The sequence below is a fragment of the Botryllus schlosseri genome, chromosome 2, assembly GCF_051294905.1.
Source record: "Botryllus schlosseri isolate E-star chromosome 2, Bs_hap1, whole genome shotgun sequence".
Lineage (NCBI taxonomy): Eukaryota > Metazoa > Chordata > Ascidiacea > Stolidobranchia > Styelidae > Botryllus > Botryllus schlosseri.
This window is the reverse complement of record NC_137237.1, coordinates 9184339-9207781: the sequence shown is the minus strand read 5'-3', so window position 1 is coordinate 9207781 and position 23443 is coordinate 9184339. Positions and strand designations below refer to the sequence as shown.

General features: G+C 40.6%; 3 protein-coding genes across 3 annotated transcripts; 2 read left to right on the top strand and 1 right to left on the bottom strand.

Moving 5' to 3' along the window:
* The first annotated feature begins 2516 nt into the window (after positions 1–2516).
* Positions 2517–6370, top strand: LOC145433362 (uncharacterized). The gene has a single exon (XM_080310446.1). It carries the CDS (start codon positions 2906–2908, stop codon positions 5558–5560), a length of 2655 nt encoding a protein of 884 aa, XP_080166572.1. The 5' UTR covers positions 2517–2905; the 3' UTR covers positions 5561–6370.
* A 36-nt stretch (positions 6371–6406) lies between these two features.
* On the top strand, positions 6407–14077 carry LOC145433364 (FERRY endosomal RAB5 effector complex subunit 3-like). Its single transcript, XM_080310448.1, has 12 exons — positions 6407–6599; positions 6658–6803; positions 6866–7003; positions 7733–7882; positions 7945–8081; positions 8784–8897; positions 9655–9849; positions 10572–10684; positions 10742–10898; positions 12349–12529; positions 12588–12711; positions 13779–14077. Exons 1-12 carry the CDS (start codon positions 6407–6409, stop codon positions 13982–13984), a joined length of 1854 nt encoding a protein of 617 aa, XP_080166574.1. The 3' UTR covers positions 13985–14077.
* Positions 13977–23193, bottom strand: LOC145433363 (GRIP and coiled-coil domain-containing protein 1-like). Its single transcript, XM_080310447.1, has 16 exons — positions 23021–23193; positions 21649–21788; positions 21507–21585; positions 19151–19353; positions 18996–19085; positions 18677–18805; positions 18174–18365; positions 17643–17824; positions 17388–17581; positions 17219–17328; positions 16150–16329; positions 15889–16088; positions 15550–15670; positions 15351–15487; positions 15223–15288; positions 13977–15066 (listed from the first exon to the last, which is right to left on the bottom strand). Exons 1-16 carry the CDS (start codon positions 23106–23108, stop codon positions 14910–14912), a joined length of 2268 nt encoding a protein of 755 aa, XP_080166573.1. The 5' UTR covers positions 23109–23193; the 3' UTR covers positions 13977–14909.
* Positions 23194–23443: the final 250 nt, after the last annotated feature.

Sequence of the window (23443 nt, the reverse complement as noted above, 5' to 3'; positions counted from 1 at the left end):
TCATGTTACGGAGTCATACCAACGGGCCCTACAGTTTCCAAGACACCTCACTCAGTTCTACCTGTAAATCTGATTACGTGAGCAGAGAGAGGATAAAAATTGATAGCAATATATATGCAATTTCCGATCATATTGACCGATTCAATCAAGAATTATAGAAATTTTTCGCGCTGAGCGCGACTAGGCGAGAAAAGCTGCCTAAGTGAACGGCCCCCAATCTGAATGACAAGTTGCGGTAAACAGCGGATATCCTGAGGGGGGTGGAGCCCCCCAGAAGTTCGGCTTATCGTCATATGGAGGCCCAAGACCAACGTTTTCGGGGGGGGGGGGGTGGCTGACGAAGTGCAGTTACGGCCCTGTATGAACATGAACAATGAACATACAGTTCCAGTTGCAAATTGAGCGCCCCTGAATATTCGATGACACCACTTCTATCAGCCTTACCGGTAAATCTAATAATGAAAACGTATTTGCAATATGTAAGTAACAATATAATGAACCAATTTCATTCATTAACCGTGAAAAATCTGCGCGCATCGCGCGAAAGTTTTCCACAATCATGTTATTATAACATCACTTTATATCTGTGAGTGGAATATGCATAACGATCGCCCCGGATGTTGTGGTAATCATCCAATAGGGGCCCAAGACCATCGTTTTTCACCTACTTTTGTCTTATCTTCAAGGGGGGGCTTTTACGTCATCGAATTTTTCGCCCCCCCCCCAAATATTTTTTCTGGCTACGCCCTTGGCCTTCACCCCGTCGAAAGGGTGGCACCGGTTTAACAGGCCAGTGGCGCCGAATTTTGATGTCATCTATGTAGCATTGCTTTCATTTCCTTGACAGAGGACGATTAAACACGTTTTTTTTCAATTCTATAACCCGATCATCCGTACATTCCCAATTTCAGCTTGAAGCTCACTAATGACGTCATTGTGCATTTTCGTTTCGCATGACCGATCTGTGATTAGAAACTGCACTGTTTATCATTTACTGACCGTTATACGACTATACGAGAATTTCACCGCTGCTAGCTTTTCTCTACATACTACTAAAGATGTTTCGTTGATTAAAATATGCTATTATCGCACGGAATCGGACCCATCCCATGCTTCGAAAGCATACAGCCTATATTAGTATATGTATAATTCAAGTTGAGAGAATTTGTATTTGGGTGATTGTTAGAAGAGGCAGACCTGAGAAAATGAAATTCATAGGGGCCAGGGCTATGTTAGTTATATTAGAGTATCATAGCGTACCTAAGCCAGAAGAATCATTGCTGGGAAGGGCAAGCGAAACTTGACTCTCTTATATCATTAGTATGTTTCAGAAATTGATATATAATGGAAATCCAGAATATTTAGACATACCGTATCTCAAACTCAATTGAAAATTAAAATCACCTATATTTGATTGTAATGCCAAGTCCATTGGTGTCAAGTCTACTAGCGCACGTCTATTGTCTGCAGGAAAACAACCAAATCATATTGTTTTCAAATTGCAAGCTTTGACTTTGAAATTTCAACAGGTTTCTCCCTATGTCTCACCAAGAGACCGGAGTGGAATTGGTGGCAACGTCACGCAGGATTTTCTGTTTAATTCCTTAATTATTCTATATAGAAAAGCTCTCATCACGCAGGATTTATTTCAAAAAATGGACAGAGATTCCATATAGGCCAAGAGATGCTTTTTCGGCACTTCTTCGATAGTAGGTAGACATCGAAAAGTGTTCACCAGGATCACCGATGAATGTTTCCCATGAACACGAACAAAAATTTATAAACGTCAGAATAAATTGTTTTTTTGTGCCTCTGGAGAGACGGATATTAAGGCCGGGGAACGGGGGATAATAGGGTTGGGGAGGGGGATGTTAGGCTTGAGGGAAATTAGGGTTGGGGAAAGGGGGATATAAAGGTTGGGGGAAAGGAGGATTGCAGGTGGATTAGGGTCACAGTGGGTTGGATATCATGTCCCTCACCCCAACCCTAATATCTCCCCTTACCGCTTACCGTAATCTTGGGATACCCTAACCCCCACTTTGACCCTAACCCACCTCCAATCTCCATTTCCCCCAACCTTTATATCCCTCTTTCCCCAACCCTAATATCCCCCTCCCATAACCCTAATTTCCCCCAAGCCTAACATCTCCCTCCCCAACCCTAATATCCCCCTTTCCCCAACCCTAATACTGCCCACCCCAACCCTAATATCCGTCTCTCCAAAGGCACAAAAAAAATTATTTCAACGTTTATACATTTTTGTTCGTGTTCTGTTCATGGAAAACATTTATTGGTGATCATGGTGAACACTTTTCGATGTCTACCTACTATCGAAGAAGTGCCGCTTTTTCTATAGCCTTTTGGTTTCAATCAACCTCCTCTGTATCACCAGAGATGGTCAGTAGCGAAGTACTTGAACTTTTTGAAGTACTCCCAAGTCGATTTTGTATAGGCTACTTTGTATACTTGCACTATAATAATTATTCGAGTGGTTACTGTATGATTTTATAACTAATTCTATGTCTATCTAGGCTACTTACCAGTATTGAGTATTTTTGCAAGACTAGACTTAGAATACTTACTTGATTACTTAATTGGAATTTGCTATTTCTACTTGTACTTGAGTAGAAATTTAAGACAATACTTATACTGATACTCAGTACCAACCATGACAACTTTGACCGCCTCTCTGTATCACCTCGGACTTAATTTCACACAAATTGTGTTGGTTGCACTTGCACAAATAGCTTACATGTTTAAGATTAGGAACATGCCGTTATTAGTGAAACTTCAGATCATTATGAATCAACTTTTGAATCTTTGTTCAGCTTTCTTTGTCTTCATGTCATTAAGAATGTTTACACATCATATTTTCTGCATTGCAACTTGAATCGGGTTGACTGCCATGGGTACTGTAGACAACTCGTCCCCCGTCAAGCCTGGATTTTACGGAGATTCAGTGTCGGGAGAAGTGTCAATCTTCGATTTGCAAAAGAACATGCTGGTAGACTGTCGAGATCGATCGCGCGGATCTTTTCAAATCGGCGATTATCAAGATCCTACCAATTTTATTCGTAGTAAAATCGGTCAGACCCTACATATGAGACCTGCCGATCGTCCGCCTGTTCCTACGCCACGTAGAACTTTTGATGGGGAGCGAACACATTCGGATACGAACGGGTTTGATGGTGCGGGAGACCCATCAATTCCAACATCCCGATCGCCAGGTGTATCTGCATTCCGCAGCCACATTAATATTGGCGGCGCAACTGTTAAACTGCGCAATCCCAATAGACTTCCGAAATCGTCTCCCAGGAGTGTGAAGACTATGAGCTGGATGGAAAGACCGCCTGTTAAATTCACTCCAAACGCTCAAAGACGTCACAGTAATATGGCCGCCGACAAAAATTTTACAAAAACTTTGAAGAAAATGGAGGAGAGAAAAACAATGATTGAAAAGGGAAGGATGAAAAAGTCAGATCGTCGCGATTTAATCGAGAACGAAAAACGTTTGAGGGAAGATCTTTGGTCCAACGATCTGCTTAGTTTACAACGTGAACTTGATGCTGCTCTATCCACCGATGATGTTCCCGATAATTCTCCAAGCCCGAAAACATGCGGGTTCGCCAATGAATCGTCTCCCCGTTCTCACAATTTCGTCAACATGTCTCTGATATCAGTAAATAATAATAATAACAAAGGACAAGGCACAGGCAGCGTGGATCTGGACTCTACTTACCTTGCCGAAACAATCTCGCCTAATTCAATGCAACAAAGCGTCTTCACCCCGTCGGAATCGAATATGTCACCCGGAAAACAGGTTATTTCGAACAGACGTTCAAAGGAATCGAGGAGGATCTTGTTTTCTGATAATCTTGAACACGGCGAAGTATATCTGAGTGATTCAAAATTGCAAGGAGATGTTAACACTGAATATTTCCGTCCTATTTTAAACGGAAATGAAAGTATTCCCGCACCTCATTATGAGGTTGGCGAACCAAGCTTTCATGAAGTTAGTTCAACCCAATCATTTCATCAACGTCATGGAGTCTCGAGCCAGCATACAAGTTCAATACCGTTGCCGCCGACAATGCACGAGACACATCAACAGGCATCAATAAAATCATACGATCTACTCACACCGAATGCATATAATTCATACGACACACCGTCAACGTTGGATCACTCATTGCCTCGTGTATCTTCACCATCGTCAAATCGTACTCGGGACGGATTTACACCCAAAAAATCTGACGGTGATGCGCCAAACGTTGCGACGTCTGGGGAAATCGTTGGCTCCGAAATATTGGGAGATTTAGGCAGAAAGACTGTGCCAAACGTATCCGGTGTCTCAACGTGGCATGGTGGCAAATCTCTACCCGCTGGTGACTCCGATAGACTTTTTCAACAAGAAAATTTGGATCCGAATCAAGGCTCGGTCAGAAGTAATTTGCTGTTCACTTACAACTCATTTTCCGAAGTCATCTCTGAAAAAGACGCAAACAAATCAACGCCTCACCAGTCACCGACGCGGCAAGTCAATATAATTGAACCAAATCCTGAAAAAGCCGATAGCAATGACTCGCCTGGCTCGCTGCTGAGAACTGCCGATCGCAATCGAAAAGGCGGCGAGGGATTCGAACTTATAGACGACGCGACCCCCAATACGTTAATGGCAAAAAAGAAGGAGTTGTTTCTCCTAAAGCAACTGAAGAAGGAGGAGGAATTGAAGAGGAAAAAGGCTGAGAGAGAAAGAGAGGAGGAACGGAAGAAGGAAGAAACCAGGATTAAGCAAGAAGAGGCAAACGCGAAACGTGAGGAGGATAAGATAAAGCGTCAGCATATTTTAGATGAGCATAAAAAACGAAAAATGGAACAGGAAGAGAGCCAGAGAATGCGTGACACCGGCGATATAATCGCGACGACGAAAAAGCATGCGAAACCGCAAGATAAAAAGGGACACCCGTACTCTTCATCGCTAGCCGGATCAGTGTCGAATGTCAGCGAAGTAGGGACGGCGGTTCACAGCGAAGCAGGCAGCCACGCACCTAGTTTGAGAAGTTTGCGGGCGAAAAGACTTTCTACTGGCGGACGGCTCGAGTGGGAGACAGAGTCTGCGACTTCGTCTGCCGTATCGGCGGATTATAACGGTCCGAAATTATACAAGGAGCCGAGTTCGAAATCGAACAAGCATATCATACACAACGCTATTTGCCACTGCTGTCTGCCGGGTAAAGTGAACGAGATAGCTCGTTCCCACGCACTTCAAGCGTTTGAGCTATCGGAGGAGAGACATTTCATGATCTTGTTCCGCGACACCAAATGTCAGTTTCGCGCTCTGTACACTTACGACCCGGAAACGGAGAAGTTGCTGAAGCTGTACGGCAGCGGCCCCAGTTGTATCTTACCGAACATGATCGACCGGCTGTTCAAGTATAATTCCGGGCGCAAGTCTTTCGCGTCGCTGCCTTCCAAAACATTGTCCGTTAGCATCGATGCGGTGACTATTAAGAATTCGATTTGGCAGTCGAACAAGAGAGGCAACGCTCTAAAAAAATAGCGGCCTTGCGATTATGCTGTGATTTTTAATGTGGTGATAGAGAAATGGCGGTGCTAAAGATTGCCTTTCTACAATTTTACGAATTTCTCAATTAGTCATCTTGTTTTATGCAGTTGGGTTGTGGTGCTTGTGTTGACCTACTCTAATAAATATCATCTCTGGTTGCTATTACACAAAGTAGAATGTGTTTCGATTTCAACGGTGACTCGTTTGTCTCTTGTGCTTGATGTCATATTTAACGTACTCAGCTTGGTGAACTTGCGAAAAATATCGTTTGCATGTATTGTATTTTAGTTGCATGTACGACGTACGTCACAGCTCAGATCGACCAAGGAAAGATATCCCCAGTGGCAGAGTGTTATTTCCTACGTTTTGAATGCTACGATTATTAATTATTGCGTCATTGTAACCGTCAATGACGAGTTGTAGTGGTTTGTGTTGCATCACGGTTTCTCTCTTGGGGTTATGATCATATTTTAATTGCTGCATGAATTCCCTAATCGGAGCGCGGTATCACTCGTCACAGGAGCTGCTGTATATACCTTTTTGTTCGATCAATTTGGCAACAAGATTCATGCATATCAATTTACATACCTACTGTGTCTGTTGTGCTGGTATAAACATAATTCAAATACTCTGTGTAAGATTTTGAATTCCCAATGATCAATAATTGGTAATTATTTTTGTAATAGAACGTACCATTTTTGTGAATTTTTCGTGATTTCTTTCGCAACACGGTATGCTTCAAAGTTGATTTTTTTCATGATTTATTATATTATTTCATTGCTGTGGTGATTGCATATATTATAGTCTACTTGTAATAATCTTGGATTAAAGCTCTTCGCTATGGATGATGGCGATGTGGTTGACACCAGCTCAGCAGGGGAATATGAAAGGACATTTACTTTCACCTATAACAATGGAAATAAACAGGAAAGAACCCTTAAACTTCAAGTGGATATCTCCGAAGCACAGAATTGTATGGAATTAACGTCCCGAGTTGCGGGCCACCACAATATCCCTTGTTTTGTCGAAGAAGGTCGGTGGTTGTGCAGTTTGAATGGCTTGGATTCAATTAAAACAAATTCAATCTTTAGAATTAAGAGAGGCCCTTCAAAATTTTATTGAAAAGGAACGAATTCTGCTTTACGACGAGCAGGCCACTAAATTGTTGGCGGACTTTAAGCAGAAACCAGACAATTTTACAAAAATCGCAAAGTCTGTATCCGCCAAGTATAAAAAGGTTAGTGTTCAAAACATGTCCTTTTTTCCCTCAATACCTCTAATACGTAGTTTTTGATATAGAGTTGGGCTCGGTTCTTGAAGACTGATGCGGTGGAAGAAAATGAACAATTCTCTACAATGTATCACAAATTAATCCATTCCAAAGCCATGACATTACTACTATCCCTGGAAGAACATTATTATCATTCCGTGCAAAAGGTGAGTTGTTTGTTCAGGTATATGTTGTCTAAGTCAATATTTATGAATGTATGTTTAAAGTTTTGTTATACACAATTAAATTTAGTCGTTGGAACTTGGGTACCTTCGTGCTAAATAATTCAAGTTTGTTGTGATGATTATAATCATAGTTTTAATTTTATGTTACATACATTTGTTGTCGTCGTATAACGGTATAATCTTGAATGGCATTCCGATAAGCTAATGGTAACTGGTGAATACACTTGGAACATAGTAAATACCCTTGATGCAATCGCAACATTCTATTCTATTGGACGCTATATAGTCCTTGGGTGTTGATGTTTTAATATCTTGTGATTTGTGTGCCATGAGAGTTATGTTAGTACTGTGATACCTTGTTTTTGCGCAGCCCAGATGAACCTGCGTTTTGATTTAGAATTTAAAAAATGGAGATGGGAAGCTCATGACCAGATTCATCTAGGCCCAACATAGGAATTGAAAATTTTTGCAAATTTGAATAAGAATTTCAATCTGGAACACTGCACCTTCGAAACCCTTTCCTATTATCAATTGCGCGGTTATGGCGAGCCCAGATAACTTTCGATACAATCATTGATTCCCTTGGTATCGTTGCAGCGTAATTTTGCCTCTCACCCTACATACAAATGTTTTAATTATATTTAAACCCGTCAAAGCAGGGAAGAAATGAGTACTCAACACTATCTCTTGTTTTGATTCATGTGCCGCCAGATCCTTAAAGATAAACAAAGTTCCATGACGAAACTGCGCGAAAAACAGGAACTGGAGATGCAAAGGACGTGCGAACATATCAGTAGCGGTTCAATATATACTGAGGACGACGTCAACAATCTCGCGTTGCAACAGTCTGCTGCTTTACAGGTTTTTAATACGAGATGGCGATAACGCCTGTGGTGCATTGCTAAACAGGTCTGTTTCTGCAGAAATCGCTGGACGAATGGGACACAAAGTATTCCAAGCTTGTTCACAACCAAAGGAAGGAGTATAGAGGCGTGGTCGCGAGATTATATTCCGAAATGATGTTGAATAACGGGGAGGTCGATGAAAACGCTCAAACCTTGTACGTATTCTCATCTTCAAATTGGACTTCAGTGCCTTACAAATGAGCCAGTTTATAAAATGTCTGGCTGGCAACCTCACAATTCTTATTTTATTTAATATAAAGCTACCAGTTGTAAATACTAGTATTACAAATCAAAAATTTCGAAAAAATAAAATATCATTTTTCAATAGAATCAACTTTATAACTCTAATAGCTTCAATTTTCACATTAAAATTTGTAATAATCGTGTTTACCGTGAGTAGCTCTATAGTAGGCCCTACTGGATTTTATTTTTATTTTTAAGTCTGTCCCCCAAACTATTTATTATCCATAGCTTTTCAAATTAAATGTAGAGCGAAACAGTTAATATTTTTGAATTCCTTGACCCCCTAATTGGTAATAATTAGGCATTTTCATTGGTTCTCCACCGTCACTGAAGCGCAAAATATTGATTTGAAATATTTTCCACGTACGGCGCCACCTAATCGCAAGAAAATTTGGAATCAGATCATCTTTTGAACCGCTGAAAAATTTTCTAATTTTTTTTGTATTGACTCAGAATTCAAAAATGAATACCATGTGTGGTTATTGGACAATTCTGAGGGTATTCATTACATTATGACCCGACAATGTGTGTTAGCTGACAGTAACTTACTTTTTGCGTTGGCTGCAAAATGTGCAGTTCGTCATCTTCGGAACACGTTGCTTTTTCTATCGCAGTATCGAAATGAAAAAGATTGTTGAAGTTTCGGAAAGAGCGAAGGTGAAACGACTCAACACATTGAACGACAGTTCGTCATCGTATAATGTGTCGCCTGGCAAGAAAGGGCAAAGGTAACGGTCTGTCCATGCCAACAGTTTCCTCGCTACTGCGATAAGAAACAATGATTTTTTTTATCATCTTCGAGACTAAGTCACAGTATATCCTTTATGAATGGAATATAGCATACAGAAGTGGTAAACGCTATCAGCATCAGTGCTCAAGTAAAAGTAGAAATAACGCCGTAAATTTCTGCTGCTTTTACAATGTGATTTCATCCTTATTCCAAGAAAGCTTTGTCAGGGATATACAGTTCTATACATCCATTCTATACACAGTGATTCGAGTTCTCAAATCTGAATCGAGTATTAATTCTGATGATACGAACTGAGTAACAGTGAAATATGAGTAATCAACTTATACGCTCCTTAGCACTAAAAATTCATAGGCTACATCAACGTGAGCTATAGTTTCGAGACTTTTTCCACTGTCGAACGCGGTTGTATCACAACATATGAAAAATGTAGTTTTATAAGTAGTATACTATAACGATACACTGTGGGAAATGGCATATATGGGAGTGTGTGATCAACCCACAGTGTTATTCCAAAGTGCAGCGAAATAAGTATTATCAAAACTACCAAATTATATATAATGTGATGATAATTGTATTCTTTGTGATTGCATAAGGTCCATGTTTTCCAAAATTCATCCTGTTATGACGCCTTAATGTGTGATGGTTGACTGTAAGCTTCGGAATGGAATCACCTTGGTATTTGATTTTGCCCAGTCCTGGTAATCGGTCACGCTGATATTTGCGTCTACTTTCAGACAGAAGAATCACGGCTTCGAGAACGGGGATCACAGCCAAACACCAGACGAGCCGGGACCACGTCGTGATGTTTTTACGCTACGTCTCGAAGAAAGCTTCACCATCAACCTCGGCGCGCAAATGAAAACTATGCACAACATTCGCTTGGTCGCCGCGCCCATCTTACATTTTTGCAGACACAACAGTCAAGCCCAGTAAGAAGTATTGCTAAGGTTGCCAGTGAATGCGGACTGGTGGATTCGGCACCCTGGTGAATCCTAACCCAACCCGATTACATTAATACGTACAAAGTGCCATGGATCATAGGGTTACCATATTTTGGAATCGGGAAAGAGGACACTACCAAATCAGAAAAGTTGGTTGATCAAAACTGAAAACAGCCGATTTCGCTATTTTTGCTGTAAAATTTGATGGATTGACTAAAAAAAGTCATCACATTTGTTCGACTGTCGATTTACACACTTTTTACTTAAAATTATTGGTGTTGACTGAAAAAAAGATCTTTTCAATCGGACCACTAATTTTCTATTTAACGTCGTTTATGCCCATTTTCACGGGAATCTCTCCATTATCTTAGCTGTAGAAGCTGTAAAGGAGGATGAATTGCCAAAAAAGAGGACATTTAGGCGTCCTCGGAGGAAATTTTCGAAAATCCAAAAAAAGAGGACAAATCCTCCTAAAGGAGGACGTATGGTAACCCTAATATATCACAATCGATGCTCATATTAAGTGGAGCATTCATTTTCGAATGTATCACCACAATGTTAATACATTGCTTTCATAATCATAGTAATAATAATATCCACTCAGCTACATTTCGAATGCCAAATTCACGAAGTGTTGACCAATTCACTGTTAAGTCTTAACCACTGCTAATGCTTCTTTTAATGTAACTACATACACTTTATTTCGGCAGGGACTTGCAAGCTCAGAGACTTCAGACAGTATTATCCCTGTATTCGAACGGATTATCCGGGATCGTAATGCTGGTCGATCACAACGTCGATTCCATTAGCTCTTTGAAATCAGGTGGGTAGAGACTGAAGTGGCGTGCTTGATCTGGCCTTTCATGTCTTCTTGTTGCAGAATTTTCCTCGGTGTGCGAAGGATCAACGGAATTCCATTTTCCTTCCTACCACGAACAGATTGCTGACATCAAATGCAAGCGGGCACAGAATACAGTCGATCAGGCGTCTTTGAAATCGGACGATAACGTGTCTGTCGGAAGCTCGTCCAGTGAAAAGTGAGTGGCAAGCAGATATGGTCAAAGTAGTCACTACTTGAATACAAGTAGAGGTACTTGAGTAGGTATTCTTGCCCTGAAAACTGTAGTGTTCTAGAGGAGAGTAGAAGTACAGTGATTTTCCGAATATACTGCGCCCCCATGTATAATACGCACCCTTAAAATGGCGTGTAAATTCTGGGAAAAAGCCTGTACCCATGTATAGTACGCAGTACGCACCCTGCATCCGCAGTACATGAATAGTTGTGTTTTAGTATACGATGTCGTTCTGTTTTGCGATGTCACTGTTGAACAATCATGACATAAGGATCGCTAATCATTATGCAATTAACAGCATTGTCTCTAAACGATAGCAGCCAAAGCCTGCAAGGCTGGCGACGCGATAGTTCAGGCCGGCGACACGACATCTTGAGCACGACGTCTATTACAGATGCGATTGCTAGTTCAATATACAATTAATGGCATTGTCTCCTAGCGATAGTAGATAGCAACCAAAGCCTGCGAGGCTGGCATCGCGATAGTTTAGGCCAGCGACATCCTGCGCACGAAGCCTATCACAGATGCGATTGCTCAGGCCAACGGTTGTGTCGTGCGCACCAGGTCTGTTGGAGATGCGACTAATTACGCAAGCGATTATATCTTGCGCACGTGGCCTGTTGTATATGCGATTGTTAAAGCCTGTCGTTGACGCGATGAATTAGCGAGGATTGCCGCGCACGCGTGCAGCAATGCTCGTGCTCAGCGACCTAATTTCGCTCACTTACAAACTAACTCAGCAGGAGACCGCGTGCTGTGCTGCTCGTTAATTGGTAACACGCTTCTCGCTAATTGGCAGCGCGATACACTGATAATACGAATTACTGGGCGCGATGGCTAAAAGTGATGCGTGATTGGAAACAGACAAGAAGAAAGATGTGATTTCAAGTTTTTTTATCGAGGGAGATTTTTTCCAAGTGTTGTTATTCCCATGTATAATACGCTCCCCCTATTTTAGGGCAAAAAATCGGTAAAATTTTGCGAATTATACATGGAAAATTACGGTAGTCCAAAGTCACAACCACGGGACCTACTATAGTAGAATTTCTTCATCATTGATCACCTCTTTTGACACGGTTCATTCCCTCAAATCTAAAGCATAATCGGAAGTCATAATAGAGGGGAAATGCTGATAATGACACAAAGCCTGAAAACTCATGACATCTATTAACACAGAACTGGTTTATATTCGGTATTCTTCTCTACGCGGTCGCTTTCTATGAGCCTTCAGTAAGTTCTTACTGTTTTTCTATACTTAAATCCAATTATGATCAGAGCTAGCCGACATACTTGCTAATAGAATTAATCTTATATAATTATACTCTAGTGTGAGTGGAAATAGTGCAGTAGATTTTCAAGATAGAATTTGGAATTATCCGAGATACTTATTGTCCGCGTTCATGATATTTTTTAGGTCTGTCGGTGATGGCCATTTCAAAGACGGAGACATATATGTCACGAAGCATTCGAACCTATCTCGCGTCCACGTCGTGTTCCATTTGGTAGCAAACACCGTCCGGTTGAAATCGCCAGAGTCTTCCACCACGGTATCGTCTAGACACCCGGCCATACTCGGGCTGAGGCACATACTCAAGGTAATAGACCGAGATCGCAATTACTTGTAGGCAGAACACCGCATAATGTGACTTTTAGATCATGTCGAGTCACGATGTCAGCACGTTGATGATTCCAATTTTGCTGTGTCATGATTTCAACGAAAGGGTGGATGAAGCGTGGATTGTGAAACGTGCGGAGCTGGTCATGAAATGCATGAAAGGTGGGTGCCTTTTGCTAATGAGGTTTTAGTATCTGCCTATGCAACATTATTTTATGGATGAAAGTTACACTAAAATTTTTAAATGGAGAAACCACCGACTAGCAATGATTTATTGTCATGATTCGAGTCTAGTAGTGAAAGACAATTTTTTCGAGTACTGAAATTATACTATGAGTTATATGTCATTAACAAACATAATAGTTTCGGTACTTATTTTCAAATGTGGAAGCCTTGAAACCTCGATTCGTCGTATCACAGCAGGGTTGTAATGACCCGAGTCGCTATTTTTTGGTAAAGACTCGAGTCATTTTTTCGAATGCGTAAAACGTCTCGACTCGAGACTAGGACGGGCGAGACAGACATTTCATTGTAACTTCGAAGAATAGTAAAGTTGCCACGTTGTTGGCATTTCGTATAGCAGTCCTGATACTTAAAAAATAGGGCCAGAAACTGTTGAAACCGAGGAAAACTACTGTATTATGAATGCCAGCCATTCTATATCACTCAAGCAGAGTTGAAAAGGGTGGGTTGAAGCAGATTGAACTGAAACTGAACATGTCTTGGACTCGAGTCAAAACACTATGACTCGGACTCGACCCTCTACTAGCTGACGTGGACTCGATGCGATGTTGAATTGAAAATGACTCGAGTCAAAACTATAAAAGAGAGATTGACTTGTGACTTTTGTTACAACCCTGTATCACGGCAACCATAAACACAATAAACAAGCAGTACTAAGCCTCGCACTACTATCTTAATGTGCGTAGCGAATTGTCATTATTTTCTTCGTGGTCGCATAAAAGGCACATTTTTGAACTCTGTACTTCAACTACACTCCCACGAAGTTGTACTGAGTGACACTCAAATACCAGAGATGGTCAAAGTAGTCATTGTTGGTTCTCAAGTAGAAATTTAGAAGCATTGTTGTACATGTTTACTCAAGTATAAGTACATATTGCGATTTCCACATCATCCATACCCCACATCGAGTGATACTTTACTCAGTTATTGTAACACAATTACTATGCAGGATATATATTAATCTGACTCTGAATAATCTCTGCCAGGTTTCATGATGGAAATGGCGACTTGGGACGGAGGCATATCGCGTACCATTCAGTTTGTGTTGCCCCCAGGCATAAGCGATCGTGTGTTCTACCGGCTGTCGACGATGCTGCCAGAAATCTTTCGCATGACCACTGCCAGAAACCTCACATCTCCTAAATCAAGCAAATCCGCTGCCACAGCTTCGCCAAAGCCCGCGAGACGATAACTGCGTAATTTAATGCATTCATATAGTCTGTGCAATATTAATAAAATTCATACGATTTTGCAATGATTGTAATAAATTCTTCGATAGCACATACACCTTTGCTTCGAGATGTCAGAGGCGCGCTTAAAATGGTGATCAGAAAGCACATAGTTAAGACCGATGACCTGACGAGTCACAAATAGCTTTATACCACTGGATTTGTCTTAGCAACTGTTGCTCTTGATATGTAATCAGTGTCATGATAAAACCCCTTGGGACAATTTCAAGCGCTCTGTGAATATAGTGCAAAGGCGACGTAGCAGCCAGAGACAATTCAATTCAGGGTTGTAACGGCTGGAGTCATTTTTTAAAATGAATAAATTAGTCGACTCGAGTAAATTTGTGTATTGACTCGGACGGCCACTTCGAAGAATAGTAAAGTCACTACTTTATTGGTATTTCGTACTCAAAAAAAGGGCCAGAAACTGATAGGACTGAGGAAAATTACGATATTATGAATACGAGCAATCTCCCGAGCAGAGTTGAAAAAAGTGGTTTAAGCCGGATAGAACTTAAGACTAAACACAAGGACTTGGGTCACCATGACCCAGACTCGACCCTCTACCCTCTGACTTGGCCGTGAATTGAAATTGACTAGTCACTAGGAACCTTGTGACTTGGTTACAACACTGATTCATCTGCTCTATATAAACCAGAATATATGTTGTTGCTATTGAGTGATGGAGCACCTTGGCCGTCAGAAGATAAGTCGAGTCAAATCAATTTAATTGTATGGCACTAGCTGCATTTCATTGTGTATTGCACATGCCAGTGGCGGGTGTGTATAAAACCAACGGCCTTCCTGCAACAAGTGAACGAAATTGGCAACAACATTCAACTCGGCACTAGTTCACATAGCAATCGTGGCGAAGAAATAGAATGCGTGTTATCTTTTCGCCACTTTCTTAATTTCTTCGGGACTAAATTGTAAGATTGCGGTAACCGCACTGAGCATTCGACTTCGAGCCGTTTGATCTTTATCCGTTGTCAGGTATTGGAACATGACATTCTTCAAATATTCGAGATTGGCGTTGGCTCTCGATCTGATAAATGATGCAAGGTCAAGCTCTTTTGAAAATTAGAATTCAAAACAAAATTAGACGTTTCAAAACAATTCACATAGCAAGACCAAAATCAACTGGAATACCCAGATATGTTCGAAGATAGTATCACTGCAAAACATATAATACGTCACTTACTTTGTCCTATTAAAACTGGATATTTTCTCCTGTAAACTCGCGATCTCCTTTGAATACTTGTCGTCTCTAAATACAAAGAAGCATAGAGTTAGGGTCCATGCAAGCATTTTGCTACAATTCACACCGACTTCGTCATGATCGCGTCTTGCAACTGTCTGATTTGCAACTCGAGCTGCTTCTTTTGGCGACGAAGACCGTTAATCGAAATGTCCTTTCGCGCCATCTGCTCCGCGTAATGAATCATAGCCGTCCCGTCTTGGCTGCCCTAAATCGAATTTCAGGTGGTAAACACGCGCGCACCAAACATTTGTGTACGTCGAAACGTACTCTTGATATGATGTCGGCGACGGAATTGTCCCTGGCAGTTTCAGTGCCGTGAAACACAAAGTCATTGTCTGTCGATGACTTCAAGTCCGCAGAGTTTGTGTTATAGTCGTTTTGATACTCTCTGTAAGAGACAAAACATGAAAGAGATCATGAACAATGTCAATGTACTGCCGGGCATTGGTACTACTTGGTCAATGTATATAGTAGCACCACTGATTCTTGATTATTATTGAATTACTTGGATGTAGTTATGACTATGTAACCTATGAAAGCACTCTCCAATATCGAGCAAATCACTGTCATGTCGACGAATGCGTTCCACACGACGGTCACAAATACCTGTGACACGCATCGGAATACGCTTGCAGGTGCCGAATCTCCTTGTCCTTCTCGGCCAAGAGCGCGACGGTCCTCTCTCTCTGAGATCTCATCTCCTGTTCCAGATCCGCTATCTTGGAGGCAAAGTCTTCCTTCTGCGTTTCCAGCCGTGTCTGATGCTCGAGATGACGGCGCATCAGTTCCTCGCCGTGTTCTTTCATCTTGACACGCGACGACGTTTGATTACTATGCCGGAAATTGAAAGCAAAGCTAATTTCCAACCGATTTTGTCTGTTGTTCCTCGAGGCTGTCGCAGTGCGATCGTAGATGGAAATGTCGCTCGCGGACTTCTTCCAATTCGTCTTTCAATTCTTGATATTGTTGCTGAGTCGCAATCACTGCCGCGTTCTCCTTGCTCATGATGCTTTCCTTCCTCGTTTTGAGGACGCTCTGAGCCCGTACCTAGGAAGAGGAAGAGATACATCATGTTGGCTGATGTCAAGCCCCAGAGAGGCGGCCAAAGCAGTCAGAGTTTTGCAGGGTTGTAATGACTCGGTTCACGATTTCTTGGTGGCTCGACTTGACTCTCGAGTCATTTTTCTAACATATGGAAAATAACTTGACTCGACTTGAGGCAATTTGTGTATCGTCTCGATTTACACTCGAGTCATTGCGGTATTGGTATTTCGTCTATCTACTGGTATTTGTAAAATAAGGCCAGGAACTGTGTAAAGTAAGGAAAATTTCTATAATATGAATGCAAGTTCAACAGAGTCAAAACCGTCAACGTAGATTTGACTTGCGACTTGGTTACAACCCGGGTGTTTTTTACTGAAGTACAAATAGAAGTAGCGATTTCAAAGAACTCAAAACTACCACAAGTGAACATAGGAAATGGAAGGTCTGATAAAGTACTCAAATAGTTTAAAAAAGTAAATTCGGTCGAGGGGTTCTCGTACCTTCAGGATTTCATCGGATTTGAAATTCCGAAACAAATAGGTGCAATGTACATTCAGTTACAATGATGCAGTGCGCCATTTCACACACATATACAAGTTAACTTCATCTGGTCTGGCGATAACAACCATAATTGGCGGTCAAGTCTCAATAAACGTCAAGCTGTGAAGTATTTCATAGCAATATTTAAGAAAATGTCGGATTAGCCATCTCTCCCAGGGAGACAGGAGTCACTCTGTGGCTGAAAATGTACTGTACTTTAGGAATTTTGATGTAATATCCGATTGCAACTTCACAGTAATTTTACACCAAATCAATACTTTTCAAGTTGGAAACGCTCAAGTGATGTAATTTTAGGTATCCACACTTTGTAATTGAGGTATTTTATCATTACCTTATACTTATCAAATTCATCTCTCAGTTGCTGGAGTTCTTGATTAGTGTCCACATACATTCTCTGGTATTCATCTCCGTTCATACCACCGTTCATATCCACTATCCAGCCTACACAGTTACCAACGTTATTTGAATACTTTCATTACCCTGCACGCAGCCAACGTTACCGTCCACATCTAAAACGATGCTCGATTTCTGTACAGCCGACTTCAGAAGGCCCTTATATTTAACGATCTGCTGCTTCAGGCTTTCGATATCGTCCAAGTCTGTGTTTTCTTGATCGAACCGCCCCCCAGACGCCGCCTGCTTTGCGAGTATTCCGTTTTCTACTTCCAGTTGGGATATACGCTCTTTCAACGTTCTTGAAATTTGAGAAGACATTGAAAATCAGGCGAAAACACAACACTATTGCACAACCGTACCTGATCTGTTTTTGGTCACGATTTTTAACGCTTTCGTAGCCCCCCATTTGATTGGACAATTGAGTTATTTGTTCCTCCAAGGCGGAAACCCTTTCTTCGGCCTCCTTCTCGGATTTCTTGTGCCTCTCGTCTGAGTTGAGATATTGCAAGTGTTCTCTCTCCAGTTGAATTCGGTTGGCCGCCTGTAGTATGTCATTCATTTATCCGTTCAGTAATTTTATCGGTTCGATATACCATGTTATCGCATTGCTGTGACAAGACAGTCACCAATCGAAATAAGATTCTAGAGCACAGATATATAATTGAATAGTATCTATATTGTATATTCTATTCATATTGAAATGAACCCTAATATTGTCAACTGACACTTGTCAGGGGTAATTATGTAATAATATAGTTAACATACATAATTTGTGAAATACGCACTAACATAATGCCAATGACATTAAAATATGTGTCGTATAATTAAAGATTAATAGGCATACTGACTCATGAGTTGGTCGAAATTGACAAAAATAATTCTGTAAACACCTTTATTTCGGCGATTTCCCTTTGGAGCTTCTCGACAATTGGCTGCGGCTTCTTTGCCTCTTCTTTGACGGCTTTCAGCCTTGACCTCAAAGCTTCAATCTCTTGTGTTAATTTTTGCATTTGCTTCTCGCTGTTTTCGTGTTTCTTATTTTCGGATTCGGTTTTTTGAATGGCTTTCCGCGCGTCCTGAAGCTAGTAGCAATATAGAAAGGAAATGATAAATATTAAGGTATATTGATCTGGTTTCGAAAGGCAAAATGGCTACTATTTTTTACTGTGTGGTAACTTGATTGCGTTGACATAATATAAAGCACCATGGACTAAGACAATGGAAATATCTCAATCTAATAATAATTATCAACACCCCAATGACTAAATAGCATGATATATATATTATATATACTTAGTGACACTCGGTACATATAAAACGAGACGGGGCCTAGATAGAAGTGTCAAAGGTGACTAAATCAAATAGGGCAGCAGCACAGTAATACATATCTTACATCCTGTCCGAGTTGGTCATTTTTGATTCTTTCGTCATTCAGCATTTTCTGAATTTCGCGCAACATGAGAGAATGCGTCGAATGCTCCTGTTCGCGATCTTCCTGCTCACTACGCAGTTTCTCTTTTACCTTAAAAGACGATGATCTTAAAAAAAACTTATTCGCCTAATTAATATGAATTCATGAATTGGTCATTAACGTAGCAGACCCACTCCTAGGTAAAGTACATATTCAAGTGATCACTTGAAATTATCGGGAAGAACTGCTGCTAATTTGCTGAATTCGACCAACTTGACCTCGATCACAAATAAAGACGCACCTGCGATAAGTCTTCCTCGAGTTCGGACTTTCTTTTTCGCAAGGCTTCCGACTCCTCTTTAAACTCCGCGACTTGGGAATCCATCTCTTGCTGTGCGAGGAAGCAAAAATATGTTGACTCCGGAACGTATCGGGCGTTGGGTGGCAAACTAGTACCTTCATTTTTCTTCTCTCAGCTTGGTATGTAGCCACAATTTTTGATTTTTCTTCGGACACAGTTGACAACGACAGAGTCAAGGTCATGATTTGATGACGGAGACTGTTATCTTCTGATCCCGCATTCTCTGTCTTCTCTTCATCAGTCCCGATTGATTCAGTCAACTCATGGTGTCCCTCATCAGATTGTGTCTCATTTTCCCCTTAAATAACAACATGCTTATAATGATCAACGTTTCTATGGACAAAACTGTCATTATCGCCATTAGGGGGTTGTTTAATAATAACTTCTATCCACAAATTTCACTGGCTATGTGTTATGTTGGCAAAAAAACGCTTACCACCAAATTTGGCTTGCTTCCAACGTGTTGAAGCAAAGCTATCGAGAGTCAGAAATTTTTTTAATAATTGTTACAAGAACGCAAAAAAATTTTTTTTTCAAGTTCTACAGGAAACCATACGAAATTGTGGAGTTGTGATGAACAGCAAATTTGGCTCAATTCCAACCAGTAGAAGCAAAGTTGGATTTGAAAAATATGGTGTTTATTGTAGACCTACCCACCGTAAATACTATTATTGCTACGGTTGATATATCTCATCCTTCACCTCTTTGAATGTCCTCCTTTTTCAAGAAATCGAAAAAGAATATTTGTAGTTGTCGCTATGGCGGCACAAGATACTTTCACTTCAAGGATTAGGTGGTGCTCCCTATGACAAACACCCATGGGTGCATCTGGGGGCGAAAATACCTTTTTTTGAGATTCCGGGGATTCACTATTTAGATGCAAAAGTGCTTAAAAAACGCTGCAAACCAAATTTAGATCAATTCCAACCAGCACAAACCGTGGCAGAGTCAATTGAAATTTAAAAAATTTATGAAAAAAAAAATTTTTTTTCTTCAAATTTTATCGTCGACCCCATGGAATTGTTAAGTTGCCTAGAAGAACCATGTATAACAATTTTTGCTCACTTCCAACTGGTAGAAGCGAAGTTATTGCAGTTGAAAGTTTGGATTTGCAAAAATAGCATTGAATTGTGGGTAATCCCAGAATTATTTTGGAAAAAATCAAATAGCTTCGCTTCTACGGGTTCAAATTGCTTCAAATTTCTTTAGCATCGTTTTTGTTGACAACTGAACAAGTTTATGGGGTCAACAGTAAAATTTCAATTCAGAGTATGGTAACCCTATATTATTGCAAATCCTGATTTTTTAACAACCCTAAAGCCTAGTGCACATTAGCGTAAATCGTACGCGCGTACGATTTTCACTCTCTCACTAAGTTGGCCAAAACGAGAGGTTACGTCATCGCTGAAGGAAAAGTGAGAACAAATTTAGCGCTGTGCCGCACGTTGTCGCCGCCGAGTGTCAGCAACGCAACAATCAAAATCACAGACCATGAAATTCGCATTGTACCAATGGCAACAGTAAGATACTTTGAAGTATACGGACGGACATACTGTACTATAATAGCAACGCAATTTGTAAATAAACAGTAAACCTATTTTATGCAGACGAAAAGATTTACACGCTCTAATGAGAAAAATGTAGGTTATCAACGAAATCTTTTCGTCTGCATAAAATAGGTTTGTCCAACTGAATAATATTAGACTCCAAAACTTTTAAATGAAACAAAGATCTGCCACGCGCAATGACAGTAAAGATATTGTCATTATAGTGCTGTGCACTGGCGAGGTTTTCACTCAGATGCTGACCAATTGATGAAGCATATGCTTGGTAATCGTCATAGCAGTCAATTTGCACTGACATGCGAGCTCCGTGCGATCATTTGCGCATGTTTTTGGCCGAATCAGTTAAGGGATATGCTGCTTAATACGCTCAAACAATCTTATCACAGTGGCACTTGTATTGGTAGACAACATTGCTTGCATTAAAGGCAGGAAGTACATATTTTCGAGGGTTGGGCAACAAGGATTTCGTCGTGTAGGCTACACCACATGCGTGTTAACGCTGAAATAACAACGGTGCACAGCCGATTTAATAAGCTTTTCAAAACGATTAGACACGTTACCTAGCCAAGGTAGGTGTTAAAATGCCGGGCATTTTTCTGGACCATATTTGGGAGCTTGGCAAGTCAACAATACGCGCGTACGAATCGCTCTCTACGCGTAAGGTCTGCGTAATGCCCGCGTAAAAAACGAGAGAAAAGAGGCTCTTTTCGCGACGAGCAAACGAGAGAAGAGCAGAGAAAGGAAAGAAACTACCAAAATACTTTACGCGTCCAGTACGCGCGTACGAATTACGCAAATGTGCACTGCGCTTAATAGCGATGCATTTAGAAAAACTCAAAATCTGTCACAAATTCAACAATAAGTGCATGCCAAGTAGATGTATTACCGTCAGACTTGATATCTCCTTCATTTTTATTGAACTCGGAGTTCGTATCATCTGTCGAATGCTTGGGAGATGATTCAGTCTGCAAGTACAAATCCGAAGTAAATTTCGCTGAAGACATACCAATCTTAATAATCAGATACACCTTGGCGGTTGATGGTACAGGTCGACCTTTAGCTTTACCGGGAGCCTGTGTGCTTGATACATGCCCCGCGCTCAGTGCCTTTACGCTTGCTTCTAAGGCTTTCTTTTCATTTTGTAGACTTTTATATGCAGCCACCAAGTCTGGAAAGAGTGGGCATGTTGATTCCGTGTAATAAAACAGAGGTCTTAATCTGCCGGCATAACAGATTTTTGTTTTATCCCTTTCCTGATTCGAACAGGTGATCACTAGGGCCATTGTATTTGACATGTAAAAAAAAGTCAAAATTTTGACAAAATTGTAGCGTTACTTTTGACCAAATTTTGACCTAAGTTTTTTAAGGTCAAAAAATATCAAAATTTCAATTTTTTGGGTCAACTCAAAATATTCATTTTTTTAGGTCAAAAAAGAATCGCCCTAGTGATCACTGATCATACATAGGGTGCGATACTCAAAGGTCATACCATATTACTACAGAGGTTACCTATCTTTTTGTCTTCGCAGACCCCTTTTGGACTGCCACAGGCCCTTGGGGACCCCAAAATAATTTTACTTCAAATTTGGCTAAAAAGCGTCATCTGTCTAATTAACAGTAGGCTAGTGGTAAACAGCAACAATTAGACTTTTCCGGAAAATAACATCATACTATATATGAAAATATGCTCCATCCATATCGTGAAATATGTATTCGTGTCTTTGATATGACCGAGAGCCAAAAATCCATTTCCACAAAGATAGGTAGAGGCAAATGGAATAATAACATATAACACCTCCGACAGCATGTTTGGGCATAATCTCAACGCATTTGGTACAAAGAATAAGAAACAGATTTCAATGATCATATCACATCCAGCTCCAGCCTAAAAAATTCTATCCATCCAGCAGCTCATCTTCATTAAGTTCTTATGGAAGAGTGGAAGCATGGGCATGACTTATGCTTCAAATATGATCAACAATCCAAAGTAATCATTGTGTAAAAACAGTGTTTTAGTTTGAGTCTTGGAAACATATGTATCAGTTAGGTAGTGGCCCTACTGGAATCTCGGTACGTATTGCCTAATATAACAGGTGAGCAGCGATAATTCTCCAAGGTAAAGTTATTTAATAAAAAATAATAAAACATATTGATTCCATGCAGGGCCAGTGGTAGCACTGGTATAGGCTTGGCTACGTATCGAAATTTGAAATCAAAAATTGTATGGTTGCCAGCTGAGCTGAAGAATTTCAGGTCTCAGGTTAAGGTTTGCTAAATAGATATATTGTTCACTGGAGTCATGTTTTTCACCTCGAAAAGTATGACTAAACTATTTTAAAAACAAATAAGGTGGTGTAAAATATACAAAAGTAACGACAGTATAGCAGTGTGCAGGCTTACCTCTCAATCTGCTTTCATATCTTCGAAGTTGTTCATTTTGCTTCTCCACAGTTTCTAATAACTCGGTATTCTTACGAAAGGGAAACATCCCTGTGTTTGTTTATTTTTACCTATATGCAGATTGCAGCAGAATTCACGATCAACACCATATGATGGGCTGAAATTGATTGACGTGTCAACGCGGCATTTAAAGTTGGTGGTGGCATATAGATGTGGTCGGTAGCTTCACAGAATGCAGTGACAAATAAAAGCAAATTATCCGGCATCATATATTTCCAATCATTTACGATAATGATTTTTTTCGAATTTTTCATGCTTCTGAAAATCTTGTACAAATTTCTTATCGATTATAAAAATATGTTTGTGATTCGCAAGTCCATAGTCCGGGTCCGCTATTCCGAGATACTCAAGTCGTCCTGGCGA